General features: G+C 41.7%; 1 protein-coding gene across 9 annotated transcripts in view; it reads right to left on the bottom strand.

Moving 5' to 3' along the window:
- Window positions 1-12,465, bottom strand: part of myo9aa (myosin IXAa) — a 359,701-nt gene that overhangs the window by 88,220 nt on the left and 259,016 nt on the right. For all 9 annotated transcript variants that reach the window (XM_072282122.1, XM_072282124.1, XM_072282123.1 and 6 more), the window contains 2 exons: window positions 8,752-8,874; window positions 4,695-4,775 (listed from right to left, as the gene is read on the bottom strand). In XM_072282122.1, coding sequence (XP_072138223.1) covers window positions 4,695-4,775; window positions 8,752-8,874 — 204 coding nt within the window. The remainder of the gene's footprint in view (window positions 1-4,694; window positions 4,776-8,751; window positions 8,875-12,465) is intronic.

A 12,465-nucleotide genomic window follows, 5' to 3' on the forward strand; every position in this document is an offset into this window, starting at 1 on the left:
CTGCACGAGGACTCCCAAGTCTCATTCTACCTCAGATTTTTGAATATTCTTGCCATTTAGAAAATAGACTTCGCTTTTATTTCTTCGACCGAAGTGCATGACATACATTTCCGGACACTGTATTCCATCTGCCACACCTTTGACCATTCTCCTGATCTGTCAAAGTCCTTCTGTAGCCTCCCTGCTTCCTCATCACTACCTGCTCCTCCACCTATCTTCGTATCATCTGGAAACTAGGTCACAAAGCCATCAATTTTTGTCATCAAAATTAGTGACTTATAATGTTAAAAACAAATTGGTCACAACACAGACCCTGTAGAAAACAATTAGTCACTGACAGCCAACCAGAAAAGGCTCCCTTTATTTCCATTCCTTGCCTCCTGCCAATCAGCTAATGCTCTAACCATGCTCATATCTTTCCTGTAATACCATGGGTTTCTTAACTAGTTAAGCAGCCTCATGTGCAGCACCTTGTCAAAGGCTTTTTGAAAATCCATGTACACAGCAATCAGTGATTCTCCTTTGTCTATCCTGCTTGTTATTTCTTCAAAGAATTCCAGCAGATTTGTCAGAAGATTTTTCCTTGAGGAAACCATGCAGACCTTGGCTGATTTTATCATGTGCCTCCAACTACCCCGAAACCACATCCTTAACAATGGACTCCAACCTCTTCCCAGCTGAAGTCAGAGTAACTGGTCTATAATTTCCTTTCTTCTGCCTCTCTCCCTTCTTGAAGAGTGGAGTGACATTTGAAATTTTCCAGTCCTCTAGAACCAGGCAAAAATCTATTGATTCTTGAAAGATCATTACAGATGCCTACAAAATCACTCCAGCCACCTCTTTCAGAACCCTGGGGTGTAGACCATCTGGTCGAGGTGATTTATCTATCTTCAGATCTTTCAATTTCCCAAGTACCTTCTCCCAAGGAATGGCAACTTCACTCCCTTCTGCCCCTTGACACTCTCAAACTTCCGGTATGCTGTGAGTGCCTTCCACAGTGAAGCCTGATGCAAAATACTTAATCAGTTCACCTGGCATTTTCTTGAACCCCATTACCACAACAACATCATTTTGCAGCATCTACTCTCACCTACTGTTATCTACTCTCATCTCTTTTTTTTACTCTTTATATATCTGAAAAGGCTATTAGTATCTTTAATATTATTGGCTACCTTACCTTCATGTTCCACCTTTTTCCTCTATGACATTTCTATTTGCCTTCTGTTAACTTTTAAAAGCTTCCCAATCCTCTAACTTCCCATTTTTGCTCTATTATATGCCCTCCATTTGGCTTTTATGTTGGCTTTGACTTCCCTAGTGAGCTAGGGTTGTGTCATCTTGCCTTTAGAATAAATACTTTTTCCTTTTGGGGATATATCTAATCTGAATTGAATTGCTCCCAGAAATTCCAGCTATTGTGCTGCTGTCATACCTGCTGGTGTTCCCTTCCACTCAGCTTTGGGTAGTTCCCCTCTCGTGCCTCTGCAATTTCCTTTACTCTGCTATAATACCATTCATCTGACTTTAGCTACTCTCACTCAAGCGTCAGGGTGAATTCTATTATATCCAGATTACTGCCCATTCTAGTTCATTGCATAAGACCTAATCCAGAAACGCTGATATCCTTGTGGGCTCAATCACCAGCTGCTCTAAAAAGCCATCTTGTAGGCATTCTACAAACTCCTCCCCCCCGGGATCCAGCACCAATCTCATTCTCTCAATCGACCTGCATATTGAAATTCCTCATGACCATTGTAACATTGTCCTTTTGACATGCCTTTTCTATATCCTGTGGTAATTTGTAGCTCATATCCTGGCTACTGTTTGGAGGCTTGTATATAACTAACAACAGGGTCTTTTTCTTTCGTTTCTTAGCTCTACCCACTAGGATTCTACATTTTCTGACCCTATGTTGCCTCTTTCTAATGACTTGATTTATTTGTTTTTTTTTACGAAGAGACCCAAGCCATCCTCTCCAACTACCTGCCTGTTCTTCCAAAGCAATGTGTATCCTTGGACGTTAAGCTTGCAGCTATAAACTTCTTTTAGCCACGATTCAATGATGCCCACAAAGTCATACATGACAATCTGTACTGTGCTACAAGTTCACCTACCTTATTTTGCGTATAGCGTGCATTCAAATATAACATCTTCAGTCCTGTATTCACCCTTTTTGATTTTGTCTGCCTTTTACATTGCAACTCATCCTGTTGATTGCTATTTTGCCCTATCATCAGCCTCTCCTTGCTAGCAGTCTCATTGTACACTGTCTCTGTTTGTAAACCAACAAACTCATCCTCAGCACTATTACTCCAGTTCCCATCCCCCTGTCAAATTAGCTTAAACCCTCCCAAACAACTCTAGCAAGCATATTGGTCTGCCTCGGGTTCAGGTGTAACCCGTCCCTTTTATAGAGGTCATATCTTCCCCAGAAGAGAACCCAATGATCCAGAAATCTGAACCCCTGCCCCCTGCACCAGTTCCTCAGCCACATATTTAACTGCCAAACACTCCTGCTCTTACTTTCACTGCTGCGTGTAGCAGTCAACAATCCAGAGATTACTACTCTGGTGGTACTGCTTTTCAGCTGTCTACATAGCTCTCTAAAATCTCTCTTCAGAACCTCCTCGCCTTTCCCATCTATGTCATTGGTGCCAATATGTACCAAAACTTCTGGCTGCTCACTCCCCCCCTTAAGAATGCTGTGAATCCGATTCCTGACCCTGGCACCAGGGAGGCAACATACTATCTGACTGTATTTACTGCAACCACAGATTCCTGTGGTCGTGGAATTTCCCATCACTACTGCAACCACAGGTTCCTGTGGTCGTGGAGTCTCCCGTCACTACTGCAACCACAGATTCCTGTGTCTATTCCTTTGGTCATGGAATCTCCCATCACTACTGCAACCACAGATTCCTGTGTTTATTCCCATGGTCATGGAGTCTCCCATCACTACTGCAACCACAGATTCCTGTGTCTATTCCCATGATCATGGAATCTCCCATCACTACTGCAACCACAGATTCCTGTGTCTATTCCTATGGTCGTGGAATTTCCCATCACTACTGCAACCACAGGTTCCTGTGGTCGTGGAGTCTCCCGTCACTACTGCAACCACAGATTCTTGTATCTATTCCTTAGGTCATGGAATCTCCCATTACTACTGCAACCACAGATTCCTGTGTCTATTCCTATGGTCATGGAGTCTCCCCATCACTACTGCAACCACAGATTCCTGTGTCTATTCCTATGGTCATGGAGTCTCCCATCACTACTGCAACCACAGATTCCTGTGTCTATTCCCTTAGGTCATGGAATCTCCCATTACTACTGCAACCACAGATTCCTGTGTCTATTCCCATGATCATGGGATCTCCCATCACTACTGCAACCACAGATTCCTGTGTCTATTCCCATGGTCGTGGAATCTCCTATCACTACTGCAGCCCTCTTCAGCTCCTCTGAGCCACTGTGGCAGAGTCAGTGCCAGAGACCCATTTGCTGCAGCTCCCACCGCCAGGTCAACTCCTCAATAATATCACCTTGCTCACCAACCTGCTTCATTGATCTCTATTCTGTCATCAATATGTTCCCTAACTAGCATAATAGTGACATTTACACAGGATAAAACTAAATCTATTTCACTGCCACATTTCACAGCGTGATCCCTTCAACTAATACCCTAAAGTTTGAAGTACAAGTCACCTGCTAGATGAATTCCATAAAACCAGCAGCATCTGGGGTGGGGGGGGAGGGGGGATTAGAAATATCAACATTTCCTGCATAATGATGTAATAAGTTCCTCTCATGATCCCTGACTGTACCTTCAGCCTGCTTCATCAGTATTGAAACAAGCTGCATCACTGCAATGTGGTGGGCAAGGCAGCTCAACAACGGGGAATTAAAATTGCCCAAAACATCAAAGGCACCAACCTACCTGCCATCAAGGGCATATATAGAGAAATGTGCAGGAAAAGGGCCAATATCTTCAAGGAGGATCCCACCCACTCTATTGATGGATTGTTTGCCCCACTCCCATCAGGGAGGAGGCTATATAACATCCATGCTAGGACCATCAGACTCAGAAACAGTTAGTTTCCCTTAGCAGAAAGAGTGATTCACCCACAAACTTCACCACAACTTTACTATTTCCTATCAGTCACTTGTACAGCCTAGCGTCACTTTATGGACATACAAGTAATCTACATAATCTATCTTACATCTTTACATTTATTGAGTTTTTGTTAATATTGTGTTCTTTATCTTTGGTGCCGTATCAGATCTGGAGTAGCAAATACTTTGCTCTCCTTACACTTGTGTGCAGGAAATGACATTAAACAATCTTGAATATCTTGCTTCTCTTCATGTCATTCATCCTTGACTGCACCCTTGTGAAGCATCTATGGACATCAGGCAGTTTATGCAACTGCAAACTATTACTCAGATGAATTATTAACTTAAAATGATCGTGTTGTTTTCTAATCTCTGCAAAGTTGCTGTCTAGCCCTTCCCCTATGAATTTCTAGCAATAGCAGTTTTTGTTTCAGATTTCCAGAATCTGCATATGTCAGTCCTTTAGTTGCTGTTTTCCCCTTCTTCTATTTGTACAATTTACCCTGCACTCCCAATTGCAATCTTCTATTCAGGCTTCTCAATCAATTTATCTTTAACTTGAGGAACACATACAAGACCTTTTCTGCATTTGATCGAATGCACTTCACAAAGTAAGGCTCTGCCTGTCCCAGAGTTTCCATGAGCTTACTGAGAGAAGCCTGCAAAAATAAAGCATAAAATAGTGAATTACTATGATATTCAGTCAATGGGGCTACCTCAAAAAAGTCAGAAAATCTAATTAATCCATCTCTTGTTTTGCAGGTAGAAAAAACTGCACTGCCTATTTAAAGATTAATGCTGAATGGTAGTGGGTAATTCAGAGATAAATGGGAGGAGCATGCTCCATGAACATCTCCATCTTCAGTGAGAGAAGGGCCATTCAAAGTCATCTTCAGTCAGGACATCTGAATAGACGTTTCACCTCAACTTTCTCCTCAGATCCCCACCATTACCAAATTCAGTTTACAGGCAATTCAGTCTACAGGTAAGGAGGGAGGAGAAGGTGGTGGCGCGACGCAGCGCGTGCGGCCATTCCAAAAGATATCGTATGTGTTAACTAGGGGGCTGTGCACAATCCTGATCTGATGGAGACAGCCCTGAGAAGCACGGAGGAACTTCTGAAATGCTTGCTTCGCTGCCGCTGCCACTGTGCGATCGACAATCTCTGGAGGGGAAGGCCCCAAATCCTCCGCTTTGCCTATTGCCAGGGCCGGGGACGAAGCGCTCGGCAGAGATGGTGCTTGGTGCTCGATGTCGGAGAGCTGGTCGGAGGCTCGGAGTTTTCGGACGGACTTGGAGTCGGACTGTGGTCGGACGCTTCCAGGATGCTGCATCGGCAAGTTTGCAGCGCTGGAGATTCACCATCTGCGTGAGATGATGGGACTTTCGAGAGACTTTGAGATTTTTTAGCGTGCCCATGGTCTGTTCTTATCAAATTATGGTATTGCTTTGCACTGTTGTAGCTATATGTTATAATTATGCGTTTTTTGTCAGTTTTTCCAGTCGGTTTGTCATGTGTTTCTGTGACATCATTCTGGAAAAACATTGTATCATTTCTAAATGCATGCATTACTAAATGACAATAAAAGAGGACTGCGTGTCCTCATAATCTAAATTCTAAAATCTAAATTTAATTCACTCCATATAATGCTGACAAACAGCCAACACTTCCTCTAATTTATTTTTATTTATTTTTTTTTTACAGCTGCCCAGACCAACCATTGCTCTGAGCAGGAAATTTTTACTTGGTCTGAAAACTGTGCTGCATTTTAAATGCTTTTTTTTGGTAATATGCATACTATGAGTATTTAGAATAAAACTGAACAATCACATACATTGGATTTTATTTATTAAATGAAATACAGTACAAAGAATGTCTTGCATGTTTCATAAACTTTTTCTTGTCTGTCATTATTACAAATCCATGTCTATAAATACTGTAGATTAATTTTGCATCCAGATGAAAAATACATCTTAATACTCATTAGATTATCCAAACGTTCCACCTCTAGTCTGTTTCTGGATTTACAATTGATTGGATTCATAAGGCTGAATCCACGTTTGCAGTCAGCATTAGAAGCTTGAAATGTCCTAATGATGTCAACAAGAATTAACAGTTAATCAAATTCTTTGTTCCTAACCACTTAGTCCAATATATTAGTGAACGTCTTAATTGAACCAGTCTTAACTTTCTCAGCAAAACATTTTAGCATAATTTCAAAATGATATTAACATTACATAAAAAAAAATCCGAGCTGCATGCAATAAAGGCGGTGTGCAAGGGAACATTTTGGTTACTGTGCAGCCGCGTATCTTAGAGGGAACAATGCAAACAACTTATAGAGTACTAGATCAGGCGAAAGCTTAAGGATTAGACAACAGCCAGGTGTCGAACAGAAGACGTGTTTCAGACGTACTGTGCCCATGGCCTGGCTCTTCCAGTGCAGTGACAACACTGACATCTGTCTGACATGTGAAAAAAAAAGTTCCGTTCACAAAAGAGCAGGACAAACCCAGTCCAGCTGATTATCAATCAATCAGCTCCCAGTTATCTGCAAAGTGACAGAAGCTGTCATCAACTGCAAGTCTGGTTCGCTGGTTGATTGGCAAGACCATATTTGGGGCCTTTGCAGTTTAATTTTTAATATTCCATGTATGATTTGCTTGCTTTATGCTGCTTGTGCGATTTTTTTTGTGTGTTTTCAGGGAACGGGCTCCATGGTGTTTCTTTGTTTCATGGCTGCCTGTGGGAAGACGATTCTCAGGATCGTACACTGTATACATACTTTGATAATAAATGTACTTCGAACCTTTCAGCCCAACAGCAGGGGAGCTGGGTGGCCTCAGCTGTGGTGAGGGCTAGGCCGTCATGCCGCAGGGTCGCCTGTTGCAGCTGCCCAGGGGAAGAGACAATGGAGGCAGTGTAGGGGAGAGCAGAGGCCCTCATGGGTGTGCTGGAATCCATACTGGATTGAGGGCTGGCCCCTCCCATCCGTGTTGCTCTCCAGTGCTCGCTTGGTGTTACCCTCTCATGTTCACTCAGTGCTGCCCTCCTGTGTTCACTTTTTGGAAAAACAAGCTGGACCAGGGCAATTTACCATCAATCTGCAGGCCATGCCACTCAGGATGTGGGCTATATTATTTTTTTTTCTTTGTGACTGTATGTTTTTCTGCTATCACAACCACATGTGCTATGAGCTATGCGCATGTGCTGTGTGTTGTTGGAAGTGTGTTGTGCACTCTGGCCCTAGAGAAAAACTGTTTTGTTTGGCTGTATGATTAGTTGAATGATAATTAAACTTGATAATTAAACACAGCACACAGTCAACAATGCCCCAGTTTAGGTTTCATCAGGCCTACTGAGTTTCATTGCAATCTTGGCCCAAACCAGAGGTGAGATACAGATGCTTCCCTTGACATCAAGGCAGAAGGAAAATATACACTGATTGTAAATGTTGGAGGTCAATTATCCCAACCCTGGAACATCACTGTAGGAGTTCCTCACGATTGTGTCACAGGTCAACCTTCTTCAGCTGTTTCATCAAAGACTTTTCTCTCATGAGAAGGTTACAAGGATATTCATTGATGATTCCATAATATTTAATTCCATTTGCTTCGCCTCATCAAATCAATACTTGCATGTAGTAATACCAAGATGCAATTTAGGAACAGGCTGCAAAGTAGCAAATAAAAATTGCTACTTTGATTTAAAAAAAATATTTTAAAAAAATCTACAAATGGACAAGTCTACTGGGGAACAATGGAAAAGTTTCATTAATGTCACCTTACTTGAGACCAGAAGATCAATATCCACAGCACGTGGAAAAGGACAGCAGAACAGTTATATGGGAGATGATTCACAATCTCAATGTGTAGGCTGCTTTTGCCACTAAGACAAAGATTAGAAAGTAAATAAAGACCTCTTACAGGGCATTGCTCTCAGTGAATACATCTCAAGGTAAGTGAGGTGATAATTATCTCCATCAACAACTCATGGCAATTCTTAATTTAATGCTGTTCTAAACCATGTCAGGAGTAACATTTTTATTCAAGGCCTGATGTGGCAAAAAGCAAATTGCCTGGGGCGCACAGAAAACTAAGGTAGAGAAGAAATCATATGACATAAATTGATGGTTTTCTCCTCCTGCAGTATTATATATCTCTACTTTCAATTTGTTTGCTTTGTTTTATGCAGATGTTCTTTAAATTGGTGGGGAAGGTCATAAATGTTGAAAGAGAGGTGAACAAACATTTGGAACCTGCTAAGAAATGACAGATATCCCAAAAGAAATAAAATTACTCAAGGAGTTTCAGAAATCATTGGATTATTGGTTACCCAGTAAACAGACATTGGTTTTTGAGTTTAGTGGACAAACACCAACTGTTCTACATATACACAAAAGATTCTGCAGACACTAGAAATCCAGAGTAACATACACAAAATGCTGGAGGAACTCAGCAGGTCAGGCAGCATCTAAGGAGAGGAGTAAAGAGTCAACATTTTGGACAGAGACTCTCCATCAGGAATTGATGCCTGTCCAGCTGAGTTTTGTTGTCTTTTGTATGTTGTTCTTCAATAACAGTTTAAAAAAAATCAGAAGATGAAAGAAGACATGAAGTATGCTGTGTACTGACCTGGAATTGAGCACTGATGCTGGGTGGCTTTTTCTTTTTGTGCAAGTGGAGTAGAGACTTGGTGATGCGATCGTGGAGAGTCAGGCTTGCCAGGTACTTCAGTGACTTTACATCTAATAAGTGCTGCAGAATAGAGAAAAACACCAATCATGGTTTTAAACAAGTTGCCAGCATGGCCATAAATGTTCACATCTCAAAACATGTATGTTTTAATCAGCATTAGAGGAGTGTAAGCTAGAAACAGAAGATCAGTGAGAGAAATTACCGCATTGTAATGTTTTATGCAGATGTTGAGTTGAGTACAGGGCTACGGTAGGAAACTTTGTCACATGGTGTGAGCAGAATTATCTGCAGCTTAATGTGAAAAAGACTAAGGAGCTGGTGGTAGACCTGAGGAGAGCTAAGGTACCAGTGACCCCTGTTTCCATCCAGGGGGCCAGTGTGGACATGGTGGAGGATTACAAATACCTGGGGATACGAATTGACAATAAACTGGACTGGTCTAAGAACACTGAGGCTGTCTACAAGAAGGGTCAGAGCTGTCTCTATTTCCTGAGGAGACTGAGGTCCTTTAACATCTGCCGGACGATGCTGAGGATGTTCTACGAGTCTGTGGTGGCCGGTGCTATCATGTTTGCTGTTGTGTGCTGGGGCAGCAGGCTGAGGGTAGCAGACACCAACAGAATCAACAAACTCATTCGTAAGGCCAGTGATGTTGTGGAGATGGAACTGGACTCTCTCACGGTGGTGTCTGAAAAGAGGATGCCGTCTAAGTTGCATGCCACCTTGGCCAATGTCTCCCATCCACTACATAATGTACTGGGTGGGCACAGGAGTACATTCAGCCAGAGACTCATTCCTCCGAGATGCAGCACAGAGCGTCATAGGAAGTCATTCCTCCCTGTGGCCATCAAACTTTACAACTCCTCCCTTGGAGGGTCAGACACCCTGAGCCGATAGGCTTGTCCTGGATTTAGTTCATAATTTACTGGCATAATTTACATATTACTATTTAACTATTTATTACTGTTTTCTACTACTACTCTATTACTATTTCTATTACTATTTATTATTTATAGTGCAACTGTAATGAGAACCAATTTCTCCCGGGATCAATAAAGTATGACTATGACTATTATATGTGAGTGAAACATGCAAGCCATAATGCATCATATAATGAAACGATAAGGGAGAAATGCAAGTTTTACAGTCCATTCACAGAATGTTGACATTAACACTGATACTAATTTAGATGCATTAAGGACATTTAGAGACTCACACGGATGATAGAAAAATGGAGGGCTATGTAGGAAGCAAGGGTTAGATTGATATCGAAGTAGGTTAAAGGATCAGCTCAACACTGTGGGCTGAAGGTCCTATATTGTGTTATATGCTCTATGCTCTTAATTGTCCATCCTAAGAGATGAGACAGTGTAAGAGACAATGATGTGTATGAGTCTGAAGTCACACAGAGGCCAGACTTTGGAACAGTGGCACATAATCCCTTCTCTGAAAGACATCAGAGAACCAGATGACAAACAAGAGAAAATCTGAAGATGCTGGAAATCCGAGTAAGACACACAAAATGCTGGAGAAACACAGCAGGCCAGCAGCATCTATGGGAAAAAATTACAGTTAACATTATGGGCTGAAATGCTGCCCGGCCTGCTGAGCTCCTCCAGCATTTTAAGAGAACCAGATGGGTTTGTAAACAGTCCAGTAGTTTTACAATAACCTTTCTGAGCCAAACTTGAATTTGAAATCTACAGTGTCTATAAAAAGAATTCCCACAACTTGTAAGTTTTCATGTTTTATAATATTGAATCACAGTGGATTTAATTTGGCTTTTTTGACACTGATCAACAGAAAAATACACTTTTCGTGTCAAAGTGAAAACAGATCTCTACAAAGTGATCTATATTAATTACAAATGTAAAACACAAAATAATTGATTGCATAAGTATTTATTTACGCCCCCCCCCCCCTTTAATCAGTCAGTCAGTGGGTGCCGTCCCGAATCCGGGGTTGGCAGCTATGCACCTCCATCTTCTTCGATCTTGTGCTCTTTTTCTGGCCTTGGCATAACTCAACCCAGTCCATTGCCTCACATTATCGTACCAAGTGGTTCGCTGCCTTCCTCTTTCCCTCTTTCCTTCTATCATCCCTTCCAATAACAATTTCTGCAATCCACCACATCTTAACAAGTGCCCGGCATATTCCAGCTTCCTTTTCTGCACATTCTTCAGTGACTCCTTTTCTCCCCTCGTTCTCTTCAACACTTCCATATTACTGACTTTCATCACCCACCTAATTTTCTGCATTCTCTTTAAACACATTTCAAATGCATCCAGTCGTCGTTGCACTTCCTTGCATAAGGTCCACGATTCGACTCCATACAACAGACTGCTCCAGACGTAGCATTTCCAAATTCTACAACACAGCCCAAAGTCCAACCTCTTGCCACACAGCACGTCACTCAGGCTCCAGAACATTGATCTTGCAATCTCAATTCTTCGTCTAATTTCTGTATCACATTTCCCATCCTCTGTGACCATCTGTCCCAAGTACACAAACTTCTTGACTTGCTCTATGCTTACGCCGTTAATTTTGATACTGATTTTGGGGACTTTCTTCCGTGATACTACCATCATCTTCGTCTTTGCAGCATTTATTTTCATTCCAAATCGTTCTCCTTCAGCATTCATGTTATCTACTATTCTCGGTAACTCGTCCTCAGTCTCGGCTAACAACACTGAATCATCTGCATACCTCAAGTTGTTCACCGTCACTCCACCAATTTGGACACCAGCTTCATCATTCAACACCCTGAAGATAACCTCTAAGTAAATATTAAATAATAAAGGGGAGATAATGCAGCCCTGGCAAAACCCTTTTTGGATCTCAACTTCCGGTGAATTCCTACCACTAGTTCTTATTACTGCCTTCTGATGCCAGTACAGACTCGCAATCAGTCGAACATCTTTCCCATCCAGTCCCAATGAGTTCAGGTAATTGACCAGTTGTTCATGATTGACTCGGTCAAAAGCTTTTTTGTAATTCAGGAAGCACATGTAAATGTCTTTTCTTTTCTAGACCACGTTCCACAATCATTCGCAAATTGAAAATCCCTTCATGGGTACCCTTACCCAGGAAAAATCCACTCTGGCACTCATTAATTTCATTAAGAACTGTCCTTTTTATTCTGCTTAGAAGTATTAATAACAAGATCTTGGAGGCATGACTTATAAGACTTATAGTTCTAAAGTCTGAGCATTTCATGCTCTTACTTTAATATAACACACCAAATCATCACCGGTGCAGTCAACAGGTTTTACAAGTCACATTATTAGTTAAATGGAGATGACTGTGTGCAGTCAAGATGTTTCAATTGATTGCAGTAAAAATACACCTTTATCTGGATGGTCTAACTGCTGATGAATTAGTAACTTGGTTATTGAAAAGTGCAAGTCAGGAGATGAATACAAGAAAATTTCAAAGTCACTGAATATCCCCAGAGAACAGTTAAGTCAATCATTAAGAACTGGAAAGAATATGGTACAGCTGTAAATCTGCCTACAGCAGGCCATCCTCAAAAACTGAGTGACCGTGCAAGAAGGGGACTAGTGAGGGAGGCCATGAAGAGACCCTAGGCAACTCTGGAGGAGTTACAAGCTTCGGTGGCTGAGATGGGAGAGACTGGACATACAACTGTTG

Source organism: Mobula birostris, chromosome 18 (genome assembly GCF_030028105.1).
Source record: "Mobula birostris isolate sMobBir1 chromosome 18, sMobBir1.hap1, whole genome shotgun sequence".
Taxonomy (NCBI): domain Eukaryota; kingdom Metazoa; phylum Chordata; class Chondrichthyes; order Myliobatiformes; family Myliobatidae; genus Mobula; species Mobula birostris.